Source organism: Schistocerca cancellata, chromosome 4 (assembly GCF_023864275.1).
Source record: "Schistocerca cancellata isolate TAMUIC-IGC-003103 chromosome 4, iqSchCanc2.1, whole genome shotgun sequence".
Classification (NCBI taxonomy): Eukaryota; Metazoa; Arthropoda; class Insecta; order Orthoptera; family Acrididae; genus Schistocerca; species Schistocerca cancellata.
In genome coordinates, this window is record NC_064629.1 from 70,625,223 (window position 1) to 70,647,382 (window position 22,160).

The following is a 22,160-nucleotide window of genomic DNA, read 5'->3' on the forward strand; positions in this document are numbered from 1 at the left end:
ATGCATTTTTAGGTATTTTTCATGCATATTTTAAGGTTTTTATGATGCATATAATCCAGTCTCTAGTCATGACAGTCTAAACTCTCTTAATTCAGATTCGTGCCGATACGAGCTAAACAAAAACGGATTATCAAGGTTTTATGTCAGTCTTTGGCCTACACTGAAAACTTCTTGACAGGTAGAAAGACACACATTATCCTGAACGGAGTTTTCTACACTGATCCAGAAGTAATTCCGCTTGTGCCGCTGGGAAGCGTGATTTGGTAATTACTGAACATGCTACATTTTAATGATTTAGAGGAACATACGAGTTCAGACACCACACAGACGCGGCTATCTATGAAGAAGTGCTACTCAGTAAAAAAATGTAACAACATGCAGTCAGATATTGAATAAATACCAGCATGATACAAAGACGGGCAACAAGTTTTTAATACAGATTAATGTAGTTTGCGCATTTCACGCGAGGTAAAAATGTAATAGCCTTTGATTGCAAAATTAATAAGTTACAACTATAGACAGGTTTGTTATACAAATACGTGTAACAATAGGAGTTATGAAATGGAACGAATACAAATTCATTTACAGGTAAACAAAAACCAGCTTTTGAAAAAAGGGGCAGATAATAGAGCACTGCAATTTATCTACAACGGAAATTTCTTACAAAACACTTTGCCGCCTATGTTAGAACACAATTTAAATATGTTGCATCTTTATCGGCTTGGAATAACAGTGTATGCAAGCAAATATATCACAGACGGTCACACTCTTGTTTCAGAGCATAACAGAATTAATGTAAAATCTGAACATTTGAAAAAATTTACCTAACTGACAACATCTACGCTGAAAATTTCAGCAGTCAGTTTTCAGTGAGGTCACAAACTTTCATGAGCCACCTAACTACCGCCCCCATCGTGCCGCAGAAGATAAAATTAGAATAAAATTTTCAGGAAAAAGACGTATAAGCAGTAATTCTTTCCATACTTCTTCCGTGCAAGGATCGGGGAGAAATGCAAATACGCGGAACAATAAAAAGTACTATACGCCGCACTTTGCAAGCTGACTTTTAGCAGCCCATATTCGTCGCCATTAGCCTTCTAAATGAACGCCATTGCAACTCATAGGTCAAATGTCACCTGGCTGACATTTCGACTGTTGGCACTCACTAATACTCTGCGTCATCCATTTGCACATACTTTCTGAATTTTCCAATGCAATGCATGACTGCAAGATATTTGCAAACAGTAATCAATTATCGTACACAAGCACTAATTAGTCAAAATGTTCAAATGTGTGTGAAATCTTATGGAACTTAACTGTTATGGTCATCAGTCCCTAAGCTTACACACTACTTAACCTAAATTATCCTAAGGACAAACACACACATCCATGCCCGAGGGAGGACTCGGACATCCGCCGGGACCAGCCGCACAGTCCATGACTGCAGCGCCCTAGACCGCTCGGCTAATCCCGCGCGGCACACTAATTAGGCCTTAAAGCTTGTACGAAGTAATGCGCAATTAAATAACACTTATATTAAATGGCGTATAACTACCGTATATGAACAATCCCAGCATGTCACTACTGCAAAAACAGTTTATTAGGAAAATTTTAGACTGCATTCCTCATTCACAGTATACTTTTAAGAACTGTAGATATATATTCAGTGTAAGATAATTGAAAATACATAGGAAATAATGATCACCATTAGTGCACATAGATAAAAAATAAACGGATTTCCTTATTCGTAAACAACGATATCTAGACGTATTTTGCGTAGGTCGTGTTCCAAGGCTTCTGAGCATTTTAAAAAGGACAACACGACTGACAGGAAGACACAGTGTCACTTTACTTTGTTCGGCGTTTAGTTTCCGAAGCATTGTCATCTTCTGGTCGAGCGTAATTGAGTCATTCTGGCTACCTTTAGCGACCGATTATTGTATTGCGTCTAACGGCATTACCGAGCTAGGTGGCGCAGTGGTTTGCACAAAGGACTCGCATTTTAGAGGAAGACGGTTCATATCCACATCCGGTCATTCAGATCTATATTTTCTGTTATTTCTGTAAAATGCAAATGCCGGAATGGTTCAGCCGGCCTGGGTGGCCGAACGGTTCTAGTCGCTACAGTCTGGAAACGCGCGACCGCTACGGTCGCAGGTTCGAATCCTGCCTCGGGCATGGATGTGTGTGATGTCTTTAGGTTAGTTAGGTTTAAGTAGTTCTAAGTTCTAGGGGACTGATGACCTTATAAGTTAAATCCCATAGTGCTCAGAGTCATTTGAACCGGAATGGTTCCTTTGACAGGTCGATTTCCTTCCCCATCCATGAACATTCCGAGCTCGTGTTCCGTCTCTAAGAACCACGACGTCGACGGCCAGTTAAACTCTAACCTTCCTTCCAACAGTATATACGCCACATATACACTGCATCCATGAGCGTTGGCAGAAATTTATTCAGGAGGGCCAAATTGCCATTTATGATGTAAATGAGTACCTCAGTTTCGAGACATGTCATGCCAAAAGAGCGAAATTTTGTAGGTGATGGTTAGCCATTCATTTATAAAAGTGTATGAGAATTTTATAGAGAGTAAAAACTCTGCAGGTACTCCAGATTGCAGGGGCGAAGCAAGTCCCCTTATGGACGCGTATGACAGCAGCTTACAAATGTATTTTCCTTTAAATATGTACTTCTTTATCGTCAAGTTCACGAATTTACGAGAATATGATATCATACGGGTACACATACAAATGCTTATAATGTTGAATACTTAATGGCTCATGATGAGAATATCTATTCATAGTTAGCCATTATGACTCAATTACATTCGACCAAAATATGATAAAGCAGTCGCAACTAGCCACTACATGATGTAGAGTCGCACTGCAACTTCCTAGCGATCGTGCCCTCCTGTTTCTATTACATATGGAAAAACCGAGGTTTCGTAATGGATACTTGAGAAATTTGATACTAAAAGCTTAGAAAAGCAACTATAGAAGCAAAATAATCTTTACTTGTTCGTATAATTTGCAGTATCGTTATTGTCATATGTTCAATGGAAACAGTTCATCTCTGCTTCAAAACACGTGTCTGTACCAACGTGAATACAGGTAGCTCGAAGCTACAATCTATTTCTAGTAGAGAATATTCTGTGCAGAGCAACAAACTATTTTCTAATTTCGTTATGGTACGTTAGCCACAAAACTATCTCTTCCAAGACGAGCATATTTCATAACATATCTAACAATTAATAATGGTCTACTGGTAACGCCCTTCGGAAAGGCTGGTTGTACCCTTTCGCTGAAAGGAATCGGCTTAACCCTAGCAATATCAATACATTTTCCATAACGTGGACTACCAAAGGGGGCGGGGGTGAGATTGGGAGGGGGGGGGGGCCTGACTTAATGCCCACCACAAAAGATTTCGTTAATGGTTGTTAACTGTTATTAACAACATAATTTTTAAATAAGTACTGATGTATAAGTTGCAAAATTCTAGAGCATATTCTGAGTTCGAAGATAATAAATTTCCTAAAGGCCGAAAAGATCATGTCTACGAATCAGCACGGCTTTATAAAGCATCGCTCGTGCGAAAACCCAAGTTGCTCTTTTCTCACATGATATACTGCGAACTATGGATGAAGGGCAACAGGCACATTCCATATTTCTAGATTTTCGAAAAGCATTCGACACGGTACCCCACAGCAGTCTGTTAATAAAGGTACATGCGTACTGAATAGGCTCTCAGATATGTGACTGGCTCTATGACTTCTTAAGCAATAGAACCCAGTACGTTGTCCTCGACTTCATCGGAGACGGGGGTAACATCAGGAGTGACCCAGGGTAGTGTGTTGGGACCGTTACTATCTTCTATATACATAAATGATTTGGCGGACAGGGTGGGCGGAAATCTGCGGCTGTTCGCTGATGATGCTGTGGTGCACAGGAAGGTGTCGAAGATAAGTGACTGTAGGTCGCTACGAATGACGTAGACAAAATTTTTGGTTGGTGTGATGAATGGCATGTGGCAAATTTTGGAAATTTTTGGTAAGTTCCTGATCCCGCCGGGAATCGAACCCGGGCGCGGGAAGCGAGAACGCTACCGCACGACCACGAGCTGCGGACAGACTTATCACAAATTTCCAAAATTTTTCCCTCGCTCTATCTGCGAGTGCACCAGGAAAGGAAATGACTAGTTGTGGTACAAGGTACCCTCTGCCACGCATCGTACAATGTCTTTCGGAGTATGTATGTATATGTTGATGTAAGTAGGGTCCAGTACCTGAGAATATCGTTTAGCACTATCTTGGCAATACCGAGGCGTTTTCCGTAATGTACACCAAGGGGAAGGATACGTCAAAAAAAACCACAAAAAAATTTAAAAATACAAATTTCGTTAAGTGTTGTTGACTTTTATTCACAACACTCTTTTTAAAGATACATAGCTGTGTAAGAAGCGTCCTGAACCTGAAATTATGAATATGACATTTGTTGTGAAAAGTCACATTTACTACCACCACTTTTTTGGTTAAAAGTTACTGGAAAGTTAAAGCATTTACGGAATCTGGCATAAGAACACATCAAGAACAAGAACTTTTTCAATAACTAGATTACATAAATTTTTAAACAGTGGGCACAAAATACCTCCCTCCCCCCTACCCTCTGGTATTGCAAGGGTTACATGGTGGTATACAACATCCATTCCCCATAAAATACGGGTATTATATCCTGGCCGCGACCGACGACTAGTGCTGGTCACTATTGTAAACGCCAGCGCTGGTTTTGCAGTTTACAAGGACGGAGGCTGTTCTGCCGGCTGCAGATAATGGTCCCTGCTAAATGGCTGCTGGTCTCCACCGACAATCCTCCTTTCAAAGACGAGTAATTTTCATAGGATGGACGGTATCTGCTTACACCTTTTGGAACAGAGACTACTGAGAGGGTTGTCAGTATGCAGCCCCATACGGCAAGTACTATCAATGTTAGTAGGAAACGGCCAATTTAAGTGCCTTCACACCGTTGTGGAAGCTGATCATTTCTTGGGGCAGTTTGGTAGCTCACGAAATCGGAAGCCAGCCGGCTGTCCTCTTGAGTGTCGGACGTGAGTCGTAGGGCTCTGTAGAGTGGAACTGAGATGTTAAAAGTGCAGTATGTGTGAAGTTAGGAATTGACGAATCTGAGGGATCAATATGACTGTTTTCGGGACTTTTTGAGAAAGGAGGCGAGCTAATGACTTATAATTTGGTACGGCTCTGAGCACTATGGCCGGCCGGTGTGGCCGTGCGGTTCTAGGCGATTCAGTCTGGAACCGCGTGACCGCTACGGTCGCAGGTTCGAATCCTGCCTCGGGCATGGATGTGTGTGATGTACTTAGGTTAGTTAGGTTTAAGTAGTTCTAAGTTCTAGTGGACTGATGACCATAGATGTTAAGTCCCATAGTGCTCAGAGCCATTTTGAGCACTATGGGACTTAACTTCTGAGGTCATCCGTCCCATAGAACTTAGAACTACTTAAACCGAACTAACCTAAGGACATCACACACATCCATGCCCGAGGCAGGATTCGAACCTGCGACCGTAGCGGTTGCGTGGTTCCAGACTGTTGCGCCTAGAACCGCTCGGGAACTTCGGCCGGCGGTACATGGACGGAGGTTTCATACAGTGATGAGATAGCTAGAGGTAGTGATCGATAATAATGAGATGGACTTAGTGAGGTCTTATAGAAGGCAATAAATTCCAGTTGTTCCGGTGGAAAGTTGTGGTGCTTTCGTGTGTCTCTTTCAGCCTCTTAACTTTAGATTGTTATCCAATTTTATTTCTGGAGGAGGTACTATAAACCAATGGGAGACTGTATAGTGACGGTTGCGGTGCTCATTATCCCACCCAGTTGTTGGAGCTGAGAGACTTTTAAAAGTACTAGGGACGTTCAGTTAGTAATCAAACACTTTTTTTTGGCCAATTTCTGTTGTAAAAATACGTAATTTCTTATGGGACATCGATGAATATTCCCGCTTCAGTTCCTGTAGCTTCATGAAGTACGTAGCCTTCAAAATGGCGTCGGCTACACACGTGCATCCCAAGCAGAGAGCTGTCATTGCTTTTTTTTTTTTTTTGCGGACATTCGGATCATCGCAGATACTCATAGGCGCTTGCAGAATGTCTACGAAGACTGGTAGTGAATAAAAGCACGGTGAGTCGATGAGCGAGGCGTCTGTCATCATCGCAACAGGGTCGCGCAAACCTATCCAATCTCCCGCGGACCGGCCTGCCAGCTGCACACAGCTGTGACACCAACAATGTTGGGTCTTGCTGACACTCTCATTCGAGGTGATCGTCGGTTCATTATCAAACACCTCTTGCTCAATTCAACGAAGAACCATCTGTACGGAAGTACTTGAGCGTTACAAAGCTGATCGTGACCATTTTTTGTCGAACATCGTCACGGGCGAGAAACATGGCGTTCATCACTCCGAATCGGAAACAAAATGGCAATCCATGGAGTGGCGCCACGCCAACTCTCCTCCGAAGAAAAAGTTGAAAGCCATACCCTTAGCCAGTAAAGTCACGGCGCGGTCTTCTGAAAGTGTTATTCTGTTTTATACCCTTCCTCGTGGTGCAACGATCAATTTGGAAATATATTGTGCTACCCTCGGGAAACTGATGAATCGACTTCAGCGTTTTCTTCGCTAAAAAAATGCAAACGAACTTTTCCTTCTCCATGACAACGCGAGGCCTGACAAGTGTGCGCACCCGAAAGGAGCTCACAAAACTTCAATGGACTGTTCTTCCTCATCCATCCTACAGCCCGGATCTCGCACCTTGCGACTCCCATCTGTCTGGCCCAGGAAAGGATGCACTCCGCAGGTGTGGATGACTCGGAGGTTATTGATGCAGCAGGACATTGGCTCCGATATCGACTAGTAGAGTAGTACCATGCGGGCATACAAGCTCTCCCGGTAAGGTGGCGTAACGGAGATTATGTTGAAAAATAGGGTTTTGTAGCCAAAAGAATGATGAATAATATGGTGTACTGGAGTTTGGATAAAACCAACCTCCTTTTAGAAAAAAAGTGTTGCATTTTTTATTGAACGCCCTCGTAGTTGGATGGATACGGAACATTGATTAGTGGCATAGAAGAAGCGATTATTGTAACACCGTCTGGCGGTTCAGTGGGTTGGTAACTTTCATTTAGTAAACGTATGCGTAGTACCCCCCCCCCCCCCCCATGAACCATGGACCATGCCGCTGGTGGGGAGGCTTGCGTACCTCAGCGATACAGATAGCCGTACCGTAGGTACAACCACAACGGAGGGGTATCTGTTGAGAGGCCAGACAAACGTGTGGTTCCTGAAGAGGGGCAGCAGCCTTTTCAGTAGTTGCAAGGGCAACAGTCTTGGATGATTGACTGATCTGGCCTTGTAACAATAACCAAAACGGCCTTGCTGTGCTGGTACTGCGAACGGCTGAAAGCAAGGGGAAACTACGGCCGTAATTTTTCCCGAGGGCATGCAGCTTTACTGTATGATTAAATGATGATGGCGTCCTCTTGGGTAAAATATTCCGGAGGTAAAATAATCCCCCATTCGGATCTCCGGGCGGGGACTACTCAAGAGGATGTCGTTATCAGGAGAAAGAAAACTGCCGTTCTACGGAACGGAGCGTGGAATGTCAGATCCCTTAATCGGGCAGGTAGGTTAGAAAATTTAAAAAGGGAAATTGATAGGTTAAAGTTAGATATAGTGGGAATTAGTGAAGTTCGGTGGCAGGAGGAACAAGACTTCTGGTCAGGTCACTGCAGGGTTATAAACACAAAGTCAAATAGGGGTAATGCAGGAGTAGGTTTAATAATGAATAGGAAAATAGGAATGCGGGTAAGCTACTACAAACAGCATAGTGAACGCATTATTTTGGCCAAGATAGATACGAAGCCCACACCTACTACAGTAGTACAAGTTTATATGCCAACTAGCTCTGCAGATGACGAAGAAATAGATGAAATGTATGATGAAATAAAAGAAATTATTCAGATAATGAAGGGAGACGAAAATTTGATAGTAATGGGTGACTGGAATTCGAGTGTAGAAAAAGGGAGAGAAGGAAACGTAGTTCGTGAATATGGATTGGGGATAAGAAATGAAAGAGGAAGCCGCCTGGTAGAATTTTGCACAGAGCACGACTTAATCATAGCTAACACTTGGTTTAAGAATCATGATAGAAGGTTGTATTCATGGAAGAACCCTGGAGATACTAAAAGGTATCAGATAGATTATATAATGGTCAGACAGAGATTTAGGAACCAGGTTTTAAATTGTAAGACATTTCCAGGGGGAGATGTGGACTCTGACCACAATCTATTGGTTATGACCTGTAGATTAAAACTGAAGAAACTGCAAAAAGGTGGGAATTTAAGGAGATGGCACCTGGATAAACTGAAAGAACCAGAGGTTGTACAGAGTTTCAGGGAGAGCATAAGGGAACAATTGACAGGAATGGGGGAAAGAAATACAGTAGAAGAAGAATGGGTAGCTTTGAGGGATGAAGTAGTGAAGGCAGCTGAGGATCAAGTAGGTAAAAAGACGAGGGCTAGTAGAAATCGTTGGGTAACAGAAGAAATATTGAATTTAATTGATGAAAGGAAAAACTATAAAAATGCAGTAAATGAAGCAGGCAAAAAGGAATACAAATGTCTCAAAAATGAGATCGACAGGAAGTGCAAAATGGCTAAGCAGGGATGGCTAGAGGACAAATGTAAGGATGTAGAGGCTTATCTCACTAGGGGTAAGATAGATACTGCCTACAGGAAAATTAAAGAGACCTTTGGAGATAAGAGAACCACTTGTATGAACATCAAGAGCTCAGATGGAAACCCAGTTCTAAGCAAAGAAGGGAAAGCAGAAATGTGGAAGGAGTATATAGAGGGTCTATACAAGGGCGATGTACTTCATGACAATATTATGGAAATGGAAGAGGATGTAAATGAAGATGAAATGGGAGATATGATACTGCGTGAAGAGTTTGACAGAGCACTGAAAGACCTGAGTAGAAACAAGGCCCCCGGAGTAGACAACATTCCATTGGAACTACTGACGGCCTTGGGAGAGCCAGTCCTGACAAAACTCTACCATCTGGTGAGCAAGATGTATGAAACAGGCGAAATACCCTCAGACTTCAAGAAGAATATAATAATTCCAATCCCAAAGAAAGCAGGTGTTGACAGATGTGCAAATTACCGAACAATCAGTTTAATAAGCCACAGCTGCAAAATACTAACACGAATTCTTTACAGACGAATGGAAAAACTAGTAGAAGCCGACCTCGGGGAAGATCAGTTTGGATTCCGTAGAAATACTGGAACACGTGAGGCAATACTGACCTTACGACTTATCTTAGAAGAAAGATTAAGGAAAGGCAAACCTACGTTTCTAGCATTTGTAGACTTAGAGAAAGCTTTTGACAATGTTAACTGGAATACTCTCTTTCAAATTCTAAAGGTGGCAGGGGTAAAATACAGGGAGCGAAAGGCTCTTTACAATTTGTACAGAAACCAGATGGCAGTTATAAGAGTCGAGGGACATGAAAGGGAAGCAGTGGTTGGGAAGGGAGTAAGACAGGGTTGTAGCCTCTCCCCCATGTTATTCAATCTGTATATTGAGCAAGCAGTAAAAGAAACAAAAGAAAAATTCGGAGTAGGTATTAAAATCCATGGAGATGAAATAAAAACTTTGAGGTTCGCCGATGACATTGTAATTCTGTCAGAGACAGCAAAGGACTTGGAAGAGCAGTTGAACGGAATGGATGGTGTCTTGAAGGGAGGATATAAGATGAACATCAACAAAAGCAAAACGAGGATAATGGAATGTAGTCGAGTTAAGTCGGGTGATGTTGAGGGTATTAGATTAGGAAATGAGACACTTAAAGTAGTAACGGAGTTTTGCTATTTGGGGAGCAAAATAACTGATGATGGTCGAAGTAGAGAGGATATAAAATGTAGACTGGCAATGGCAAGGAAAGCGTTTCTGAAGAAGAGAAATTTGTCAACATCGAGTATAGATTTAAGTGTCAGGAAGTCATTTCTGAAAGTATTTGTATGGAGTGTAGCCATGTATGGAAGCGAAACGTGGACGATAAATAGTTTGGACAAGAAGAGAATAGAAGCTTTCGAAATGTGGTGCTACAGAAGAATGCTGAAGATTAGATGGGTAGATCACATAACTAATGAGAAAGTATTGAATAGGATTGGGGAGAAGAGAAGTTGTGGCACAACTTGACCAGAAGAAGGGATCGGCTGGTAGGACATGTTCTGAGGCATCAAGGGATCACCAATTTAGTATTGGAGGGCAGCGTGGAGGGTAAAAATCGTAGGGGGAGACCAAGAGATGAATACACTAAGCAGATTCAGAAGGATGTAGGTTGCAGTAGGTACTGGGAGAGGAAGAGGCTTGCACAGGATAGAGTAGCATGGAGAGCTGCATCAGACCAGTCTCAGGACTGAAGACCACAACAACAATAACATGCGTAGTAGTGGATAGAAATAATCCGGGTCCACCAACACACGTTCTGAAGGTAGTCTACGGAGCTATACGTAGCGTGACTTGTCTCGCGCACGACACAGCGCTAAATGTGCCGCGAGTGAAACTACGCCGGACGCTAGGGAAGCTCCGAGCCGACCGACGACAAGGGATGTTTCATGTAGAACATTTGGTGTCGATGAATTCGTCACGAAAAATACATATTTATTGTCTCAACACCACATAAACGCTATTGCAGCAATCTATTCTGAATATCTAACCCGTGCTAATTTCGTCCTATATACCATCCAGAGGTTGCACGAATTACGAGGGTAATCATAAATTTTCAAGTAGCACCTCAAAAACATAAATTTATGCAATTATTTTATTGTGTGTTTGTAGGTGCATGCCTGCAGACCTGGTACCCTTTGACATACATCCCATTGTCACAGTATGGTAGAACTTTATGAGTGGGCTGAGCCATTCCTTTACACTCTAGTGGCGTGCTGAGGTACTACGGTGCGGGAATGTCGATGTGTACCAGGTCTCCAACAGAAGTCAACATCCAAACAAGGATTCACCACAAAAAAATAATGTATACATTATGTACTGGACCTGAAGGTGTCGGCGTTCTGCCGAAACACGGTATTGAAAACTACACTCTAAGAAAAAAAGAAGAAAACGACACACCACAAAGGGATTATCCGAATATGACGAAATGTAAACCCAGGATACACTATGTGCTCAAAAGTATCCGGACACCTCAAAAAACATACGTTTTTCATATTAGGTGTATTGTGCTGTCCCCTACTGCCAGGTACTATATATCAGCGATCTCAATAGTCATTAGACATCGTGAGAGACCAGAATGGGGAGCTACGCGGAACTCACGGACTTCGAACGTGGTCAGGTGATTGGGGTGTCACTTGTGTCATACGTCTGTACGCAGATTTCCACACTCCTAAACATCCCTAGATCCACTGTTTACGATGTGATACTGGAGTGGAAACATGAAGGGACATGTACAGCATAAAAGCGTACGGGCTTGCCTCGTCTGTTGACTGACAGAGACCACCGACAGTCGAAGAGGGTCGTAGTGTGTAATAGGTAGACATCTATCCAGGCCATCACACATGAATTGCAGACTGCATCAGGATCCAGTGAAAGTACTATGACATTTAGGCGGTAGGTGAGAATACTTGGATTTCGTGATCGAGCGGCTGCTCATAAGCCACACATCACGCCGTTAAATGCCAAACGACGCCTCGCTTGGAGTAAGGAGCGTAAACATTGGACGATTGAACAGTGACAACCGTTGTGTGGAGTAGCAAATCACGGTACACAATGTGGCGTCGCGATGTGTAGGTTTGGCAAATGCCCAGTGAACGTCATCTGCCAGCGTGTGTAGTGTCAACAGTAAAATTTGGAGGCGGTGGCGTTATGGTGTAGTCGTGTTTTTCATGGAGGGGGCTGTCACCCCTTGTTGTTTTGCGTGGCACTGTCACAGCAAAGGCCCACATTGATGTTATATGCACCTTCTTGCTTCCCACTAGTGAAGAGCAATTCGGGGATGGCGATTCATCTTTCAACACGGCCGAACACCTGTTCATAATGCACGGCCTGTGGCGGAGTGGTTAAGCGACAATAACATCCCTGTAATGGACTGGCCTGCACAGAGTCCTGACCTGAATCCTGTGGAACACCTTTGGGATATTTTGGAACGCCTACTTCGTGACAGGCCTCACCGACCGACATCGATACCTCTCCGCAGTGCAGCACTCCTTGAAGAATGGGATGCCATTCCCCAAGAAACCTTCCAGCATCTGATTGAACGTATGCCTGTGAGAGTGTAAGCTATCATCAAGGCTAAGCGTGCCAACACCATACTGAATTCCAGCATTGCCGATGGAGGGCGCCACGAACTTGTAAGTCATTTTCAGCCAGGTGTCCGGATACTTTTGGTCACATAGTGTAGCTTGCCATAAAGAGTAAGAAAACGGGGCGTAACATATCGTCGACGTACCCGCTATGCTGTAAGGGTGCCGCAGATGACGACCGAAGAGGTTCTGCTCGAAAACAAATGGCACCCCTGACCGTCACTCCCGGTTTCCGGACCGTATGCCGGACGGCAGTCAAACTGGTATCCCAATGCTGTCTGGGGCGTCCCCAGAGATGTCTTCAACTTAGAGTCTCATTGACTTGAGGAGAATTGTCTTCAGTGGTGTGTCCCGCTTCGAACCGAGCCCCGATGACTAGCGTAGGTATGTCTGGGACGCCCTGGACACCCAGGACGCCCCGTTTTGACGACTTTCACCGACAAACAATCTTAGGCCTACATTTCAGCTAAATAATGCCCTTCCGCGCAAGGCGAGACTTTCTACTGCTTGCCAAAACCTATCTTGGCCAGCAGAGGTCTGTTCCCAATTGAGAACGTTTGGAGCATCCAACCATTCAACCATCTCGGGATTTTGATAGTCTAACCGTAGACTTGGGCAGAATTTGGCATGATACCCTCAGGAGCACATCCAACAACTCTGTCAATTACTGTCAACCCGAGTAACTGTTTGCTTAAGGGCCAGAGATGAACCAGCGCGTATGGATTGGCTGAGTTTGTAGAGGTCTTTCTCTTGAATAAATCATCCAATTTATCTGAAAATGTAATCATTTCTTAGTCTGTTCATGTACATCACATCTGCCGATTTCCGTCCCGTTCTGATAATTCCTTCGTGCTTAAACAAAAAAAAAGGGAAAAAACTGCTAGGCGTAAATTGAGACGCTCATAGCGCGTGTGTCGGGGAGCATTGCAGCACGCACTTATGTAACTTCACACGTCTCAATTTGCGCTTAGCCTTAGAGTGCATTTTTGGTAGTAGTAATGTTGAGACGAGTTAGAAGCTGTGTGTGGTGTTTCAGGTGGTGGGTGACGTGACCGCGGGGGCGGGTACCCCGTGGTCGGAAGAGTCGGCGGCGGCGGCTGCGGCGGCGGCGCTGGCCGAGCAGCCGTGGGCGCGGCCGTGGTTCATGGCGGGCGGCTCGCGCTGGCCGCAGTACGACCCGGCCAGCTCGGCGCGCCTCTGGCCGCACCAGGCGCCCGACTCGGACCGCATCACCGAGCAGCTCATGTTCGTCCCACCGCCCTCCGACGAGCCGCCCAGGATACGCAAGGTGCGGCACACAACCGACGACGACAAATAAATCGTTCCCACAGTTTTTCAGCGTTCAAATACACTGTTCACTCGTATGACATAAGCAGCGACTGTTACTAACAGCAACGCTCGTTGTACACGAAGGAGAGGCGTACGATTGTTGTAATATTATGCGAGATTTAAACACACAACCTTACCGTATGCCTGCAAAATTTGCCTCGTTTCGAAAGTTACTACACTACTGGCCATTAAAACTGCTACACCAAGAAGAAATGCAGATGATAAACGGGCATTCATTGGACAAATATGTTACACTAGAACTGACATGTGATTACATTTTCACGCAATTTGGGTGCATAGATCCTGAGAAATCAGTACCCAGTAGAACCACCTCTGTCCGTAATTGCCGGCCGCGGTGGTCTAGCGGTTCTAGGCGCTCAGTCCGGAACCGAGCGACTGCTACGGTCGCAGGTTCGAATCCTGCCTCGGGCATGGATGTGTGTGATGTCCTTAGGTTAGTTAGGTTTAAGTTGTTCTAAGTTCTAGGGGACTGATGACCACAGATGATAAGTCCCATAGTGCTCAGAGCCATTTTTTTTGGTCCGTAATTACGGCCGTGGTACGCCTGGGCATTGAGTCAAACAGAGCTTGGATGGCGTGTACAGGTACAGCTGCCCATGCAGCTTCAACACGATAACACAGTTCATCAAGAGTAGTCACTGGCGTATTGTGACGAGCCAGTTGCTCAGCCACCATTGACCAGACGTTTTCAATTGGTGAGAGATCTGGATAATGTGCTGGCTAGGGCAGCAGTCGAACATTTTCTGTATCCAGAAAGGCCCGTACAGGAGCTGCAACATGCGGTCGTGCATTATCCTGCTGAAATGTAGGGTTTCGTAGGGATCGAATGAAGGGTAGAGCCACGGGTCGTAACACACGTCCACTGTTCAAAGTGCCGTCGATGCGAACAAGAGGCGACCGAAACGGGTAACCAATGGCACCCCATACCATCACACCAGGTGATACGCCAGTATGGCGATAACGAATACACAATGTGCATTCACCGCGATGTCGCCAAACAGGAATGTGACCATCATGATGCTGTAAACAGAACCTGGATTCATCCGAAATAATGACGTTTTGCCATTCGTGCACCCAGGTTCGTCCTTGAGTACACCATTGCAGGCGCTCCTGTTTGTGATGCAGCGTCAAGGATAACCGCAGCCATGGTCTCCGAGCCGAAAGTACATGCTGCTGCAAACGTCGTCGAACTGTTCGTGCAGATGGTTGTTGTCTTGCAAACGTCCCCATATGTTGACTCAGGGATCGAGACGTGGCTGCACGATCCGTTACAGCCATGAGGACAAGATGCCTGTCATCTCGACTGCTAGTGATACGAGGCCGTTGGGATCCAGCACGGTGTTCCGTATTGCCCTCCTGAACCCACCGATTCCATATTCTGCTAACAGTCATTGGATCTCGACCAACGCAAGCAGCAATGTCGCGATACGATAAACCGCAATCGCGATAGGCTACAATCCGACCTTTATCAAAGTCGGAAACGTGATGGTACGCATTTCTCCTCCTTACACGAAGCATCACAACAACGTTTCACTAGGCAACGCCGGTCAACTGCTGTTTGTGTATGAGAAATCGATTGGAAACTTTCCTCATGTCGGCAGATTGTAGGTGTCGCCACTGGCGCCAACCTTGTGTGAATCCTCTGAAAAGCTAATCATTTCCATATCACAGCATCTTCTTCCTATCGGTTAAATTTCGCGTCTGTAGCACGTCATCTTCGTGGTGTAGCAATTTTAATGGGCAGTAGCGTAGTTGAAAATACAGGAACAAAAACGAATAATGTTAAAAAGTGGGATATGTAAATAAAATTGCAGCAGACACTTTGTGATCTCTCTGTCTAAAAAAACAGAGAGACAAAAAATGATTCTGTCAATAGCTCCAAAGTTTGCACCCGAAAAAAGTAGTCCACAAGTGATTTACTTAATGATCCATACCTCTTTCTTTTGAGCACAGCCACCTGTAGCAGATTATTACGAGGACGTGCTGAAGAGTAACGCCTCCGAATTTTTTTATTCTGTTATCAGTATCCGTTTAGGTATTAGATATCGTGCACATTACTCGGTCAACTTTCCCGTTTTGCTGACGCGAGTTGCAGTCCTTTGCCGCTAGAGGATTCTGCATTGTAGCTCGTAAGATGACTGTGTGTAATGTAACTATGACGGTGTGTGCGAAACACCATAATCTAATCGAGTTTTGAATTCGAAGAGTTCGTCCACACACGGAGCACCATCTCCTTCAGCCTGACGATGCCAGCACACACACGAACGCTTCGTCATCTCCAACTCTCCGACGCCTTGCGTTCACTGTCACCGACCATCCTCCATCCATTCACAACTTGCCCCCAGCCGATGTTCATTTGTTTGCTAAACTCAAAGAACACCTTCGAGGACTTCATTTTGATAGTGATGAAGCCGTGCAAGTGAAGGTGAAGTGGTGGCTGCGTAAACAACGTTAAACATTCTACAGTGACGGAATCAACAAACTGGTCTCTCGTTGGGAGAAATGTATTGCTCGTCCGGGTAACTGTTGAGAAATAAAGATGAAGAATAAAGATGAAGAATGTTACTAAGGTTTGTTTTATTTAAGAAGCGTCGAGAGTTTTCACATAAAGAATTCTGAGGCATTGCTTTTGAGCGCGCCCTCGAACGTTTCTGAACAACGCAATGCCATGATGATAGGTTGCACAACATGGTCAAAAGATTAGTTGCTTTTACTATGGCCATTCGTGTCACCTGCCCAAATTCTTAACGATTTTATTTGGGAGAATGGATAAATAAAACTTTTTGGCCATTTCTGCCTGCTGCAGTTCAGTATCTAGAACGTCGAAGTTTTGAACTTGTTAATTCAGCAAATACGGACCAGTTTATTCATCAGTCCATGAAACACCTGAGGTTAATTAGGAGTGCACAAATACACACACTGTTTTGAAGGAAACAGTATATCTTTTACAACGTATTGCACAAACAATTTTAAAATTAGCTTCTTAATTTGTATTAACAACATTATTGTGATCCATTCCACAGAGAATATAATCCTTAATATCAGCTCACATTTGAACAGCGTCTTTCATTTAATGCTGAAACTCCCTGTTGACCAAACTCTTCTCATAAAGAATGACATAACCACAACTTAAGCTGTCGCTAAAATCAGCTACAGCTTCAGAAATGCTATTAATTTCTTGGAGTTTACTGGAATAGAAGCGGATGTAACAAGTTTGTAGAAATGGTAAAGCATTGACAAAGCTTAGATATTATGTGAACTACGAAAAGCAGTTTGGCTATCTGAAAACACGAAGAAATGACAGATCATATTACAGAGGGCAGCTGAAGCCCTCATATGAGTAAGATGATACCTCGAAAACGATGTACATAATACTTTTCTCAATTCTCAGTCAGTTTTCCATAAATTCACTCTGAATATATTTGAAATTACTGTCGGAAAGTATATTTATTTGTATGCCTGATTATTTATTTCCATAACTCCACTGAACTGTTGTTTTTTCTACCAGTCTTTTAAAATCGAGGCAAGTACTTTTGAATGTATCAGAAAAAATTAATTCCTTCAGTACTCGACTCTTTCAGACTTAGACAACGCAATTGGAGCCCGTGTTATTTCCTACCTTCTGTGCCGATTTGTTTGTGAGAAGATCGTGTTATGCCTCTTGTAAGAAGGAAAAATATCTACTAGAAAGTGTCGGAACTCAGCAGCGGCAGTATCGTCACCTCTCGATACTGCACTTTGTTTCTGCGATATTGCTGATCGTGTTCGTTTGGATCCCGCGACAGTCATGCGAATATGGAATCTATAAATTCGTGAGGACAGTACTCAACGTCATGGAAGAACTCAGTGTCCCCACATGACTAGAGCCCGAGAGAACAGACACACTATTCGCCCGGCCGTGTAGGATCCATGAGTCAAGAACTGGGCTAACTTGTAACATGACAAATATCCACGTCCACGGTCTTGAGCACCACCGGCGTCCAGTTGTGGCTTCCGTTGACGTGCCAGCCCTTGACACAGGGGTGACTCGACGTCTTTTCAGACGAGTTCCGGTCTGTATACAGCATCACGATGGATGTATCCATGAGTGATGGCTCAGAGGAGAATGAAAACTGCCAAACTGCATACGTTGTCGTCATAGCGTCATATGGGCTCAGCTGGTTTGATGATACGGGGTGCTATTGGGTATGCAACACGATTGCCTCTGCTTCGCGTAAGTGGTAATTTGGATATCAGCTGTTACATAATGCCGACACGTGGAATGTTTTTACCTTTTTGAATTTTGGACTGTGTACCATCAGAGTTATCGGGACGGCATCTGTGTATAAGGGGCAGTCAAATGAAAACCGAACACACGCCACAACGGGATAATGGAATGGTTCCATTCAACAGTAATCAGTACACACATAAAGACATTTATCCCACTGGGAGACGAGACAGTCAGTTCCTGTTTCGTGGAACGCGATCGGCAGCTGACGAATCCACAACCGCATTCTCTCTTGCACTTCCTCGACCGACTGAAACCGACGTCCACCCATGTGTTTCTACAGGTCGCCAAAGATATGAAAATCACACGGTGAAACATCCGGGCAGCTTCTCCCAACACAAATCGCTGAAGCGAAGCCTTCGTCCGATTGACAGTTTGCGACCAGGCGCTATCGTGCAACAAGATGATTCCCCTGCTTGTCGATTCCACGAGTGTGGAATGACTATCAGTGTGCAGCGCTATGAAGACACTTTGCAGAGCTGCGACGTACCATAAAATCAAAATCCCTGGGAATGTTGTCATACGGAATCATCCTGTAGCACGATGACAGCCGCCCCTACAGTGCCAATCGGACAAAGGCTACGCTTGAGCGATTTGGTTGGGAAACATTGCAATATCCTCTGTACAATCCGGATCTTTCACTGTGTGATTTTCAACACCTTCAGCAGACCTGAATAAAGACGTGGGCGTCGATTGCAGTAGGACGAGGAAATGCGAGAGTTGGTGCGGTAGTCTATCGGTCAGCGGTCTACCGCTTTCTACGAAACAAGAATTGATCATGTCGTATATTTAGAGGAACCAGTCCACGGTCCCACTGCGGCGGCTGTTCGCCCCTCATATATCCAGTTTACCAGTATTCATTGATATGAGGAAAGGAGAAAACAATACCTCTAATTTCACAGTAGTGGCAATGAAATTAATTCCATATTATTCAAATCATCCACGCATACACTAATCTTGCTAATAGGATTATGAATCAGACTCTCTGTAATTAGTACACAGAGAAGCTTTACTGTCCTTGCTCTGCTTCAGTTAACATTAACTTGTAGGTCACAGGTCTCGAAATACAAGAGACTCATTACATGACTCAAACGTTTCACGAATTTATAGGTAAATGACTACTCTGAGCATGCTGAAAAGTTAAGTGCAGGTCAAATGATACGCTACAGGCAACCGATCGACTAACAGACTGCATACAACCCGACAAGGTTGATCACACAAAAAGGACACGACGACAAAAGCATCAAACTCAATCGCAACCGGATGGTGACTATCTGGCCGTGCAAACGTAACTAAATTAAGAACTGAAGTGAACTCAATACGGCACAGTCCATGCGCCATGCAACATTCATCAGGCTACCCTGGTCCAAGCTGGGTTGCCAGACGTTCGGTTTCCTACCAGACTGTTCGGTATTTCAGTCCCGTGTTCGGTATTCAGTACCAAAGTATGAGTGGTCTGGTGTTTTTAGAATTCCTTTTATATTACTAATTTATTTATTTATTTGCAAAATCAGGTCAATAAACATTTGATGCGCTGTTGCCAGCCGGCACGTACTGCATGCGTGACATCGACTGATCGTTGTCGGTCTTCTTCTCTGCATTCGGCCGCCGCCGACCGCGCCCCCAAGCCTACGCCACGCACCAGTTAATCAGTTGAAGCTCAGTGTTGAACACAGATGCATTTCGACTTTATTGTGTGCATTGTTTCATATGTGTATCTTACCTAAATTTGTGTACAAGCACCACTGACATTTATATGAGGAGAACCGTATACTAAAAAAAAAACTCTGGAAAAATTAAAAAGTCAACCTTCTACAGCAACAAACGCGTTTTCGTGGAAAACGTTTTTAAACGGAGGTGGCACGCCGAATATAAAATATTATGAAAAGCGGAATGGCAGTTCCATGCATCAATCCCTATTTGGAAAGAGTCTTCCCTCACATTAGTCATTCATTGCCTGACGCTAGAAATAAAGGTGTGTCGATATGGTAAAAGCAGAATTACGCTTTCATTGTAATTTGAAATTTGCAACACGCAACGACTTTTAGCAAAAAATTAAAGGTAACAAAAATTTTTGAAAACTGTAACTAGCAATAATAAATATAATTTTTGGTGTTTAGCAACTGTTTTATTGTGTTCATCCTCAGCTCAGTAAACCCTTCCGCCAGGAAATGTTCGCCAATTGTGTCAGTTTAAGCTGGCAATCAGAGCTCTAAGTGGGTTGTTTAAATAAAGGAACTCCTTAGATATTTAGAAATAATCCGCGAAAACAACTTAGATCTCGGTTTGATTCAGTTTAATTAATCAGAGAACACCGTTCAGGACCTACTCGACATCATGAACGACGTAGGATACTATCTGAGCTACCTGCAGGCTGTCACACAGAAGAAGCAGTTAATTATCAAAAGTTACTTGCATAACTCATTAAAAGCATTAAAGAACATTTAAACGGGTAATATTAAAGAGGAAACACGGTAGGTTGGCTTAAGGCTATGAGGTGCATGAAGCACTGGCTAACGCAACGTAGCCCGCATCTCGTGGTCGTGCGGTAGCGTTTTCGCTTCCCACGCCCGGGTTCCCGGGTTCGATTCCCGGCGGGGTCAGGGATTTTCTCTGCCTCGTGATGGCTGGGTGTTGTGTGCTGTCCTTAGGTTAGTTAGGTTTAGGTAGTTCTAAGTTCTAGGGGACTGATGACCATAGCTGTTAAGTCCCATAGTGCTCAGAGCCAATTTTTTAACGCAACGTAGAAACAATCAACAAAGAAAGATAGATCAAAATGCAAAAATTGAGATCGAGAACCATCAGAATATTTCATGAATATTAATCAAACGAATATACTCACAGAAAAACACCGTACCAGCCTGACTGATACTACAAGACGTCACAAAAGCCCACCTAAATACGAGAGATTGCGATCACAAAGTCCCATCTGATGATTCAACAAATTAAAAGTCGTAAAAAAAATAATAACGTAACAACACTGTTTGAACAAGCTTCACCTGGAAAAGACATGGATATCGTTAACTGCAGCGAACTAGCCTCACATTCTGAAGAAGTGCTGTAACTTACCAGTCTCCGTCCGACCTTGACTGGACCTCGAGGGAGAGTGACATATTTCTCCTCTTCATAACTGTCGGGACCCACGCTCCCGCTGTGTGCAAAAACTTCTAACGGTCACGCTGTCCCAAGTAGCATCTACCAACCTCTGTCATTCAACCAAAAACGGTTGACTTCACTGCCCAACGATCTCTCTGTCCACCTACAGCATCAAAGATGTCCTGTTTTTTTAAGTCCAGTGCAAATTGGGGAGATTTTGAAGGCTGTTACTTGATTCTCATTTTATTGCTATTTCTTAAGTACAGACAATATCGGGAAAAGCATGTCATCTATTTACAGATAACAGGCACTTTTTTTGTAGTGTTCTGTTACACAGAGGATGTGGGATGTCCGAGGGCTATTCGGAAAGTAAGATACGATAGCTCACGAAATGGAAACCATTGTGAAAATCAAAAATGTTTTACTTGTAACAATTACCTACACCTCCCATCTACTTCTCTACATAGTCGGCGCTCCGACTTAGACATTTTTCATAGCTATCAACTCTCCCATACCCTCATCATATAATGCAGTTGTCTGTGCTTTGTGCCAGTTCCCTACGCTGATCTTCGGATTGTTGTCTGTGCCAAAATGTTGTCTTCGCAGCCAGCAGTTCATGTGACCAGCGATGAAATCAGGACGAGCCAAGTCCGGGCTGTACGGTGGTTGAGCAAGCACTTCCCATCGAAAACGCTGCAGGAGGATCTTCATTGCCCTGCAGAGTGCGGCCGAGAATTGCCATGAAGAAGAAAACACATGACAGTTATGTTACGTGAGCTGGGATGACATCAGGCGAAATCTCTCACCAGGCCGTCCTACTTGGCGGGATACATTATTCATCCAGGTATCTTTACGTGCTCACTGTGCGCTCAGAAGCGAGAAGAGCGACGTGAGGCGATCGACGGTCCTACTAGAAACACTGCCCAATAAATCTGCCCAAAGCTTCATCTAATTTTCATTGTGGTTTCCAGTTCGCACCCGATCGGACCTACTTTCCAAATAGCCCTAGTACAATAGTACTACCCGTATCCGGATAAGCGGTCAGTTTATTCCGACACAGCGATATT

At 44.0% G+C, this 22,160-nt stretch overlaps 1 protein-coding gene across 1 annotated transcript in view; it reads left to right on the forward strand.

Annotated features, from left to right (window-relative positions):
• LOC126183908 (glycoprotein 3-alpha-L-fucosyltransferase A-like) overlaps positions 1-22,160 on the forward strand; it is a 306,953-nt gene that overhangs the window by 53,476 nt on the left and 231,317 nt on the right. Inside the window, exons 2-3 of the mRNA XM_049926252.1 lie at positions 13,417-13,482; positions 13,552-13,668. Coding sequence (XP_049782209.1) covers positions 13,417-13,482; positions 13,552-13,668 — 183 coding nt within the window. The remainder of the gene's footprint in view (positions 1-13,416; positions 13,483-13,551; positions 13,669-22,160) is intronic.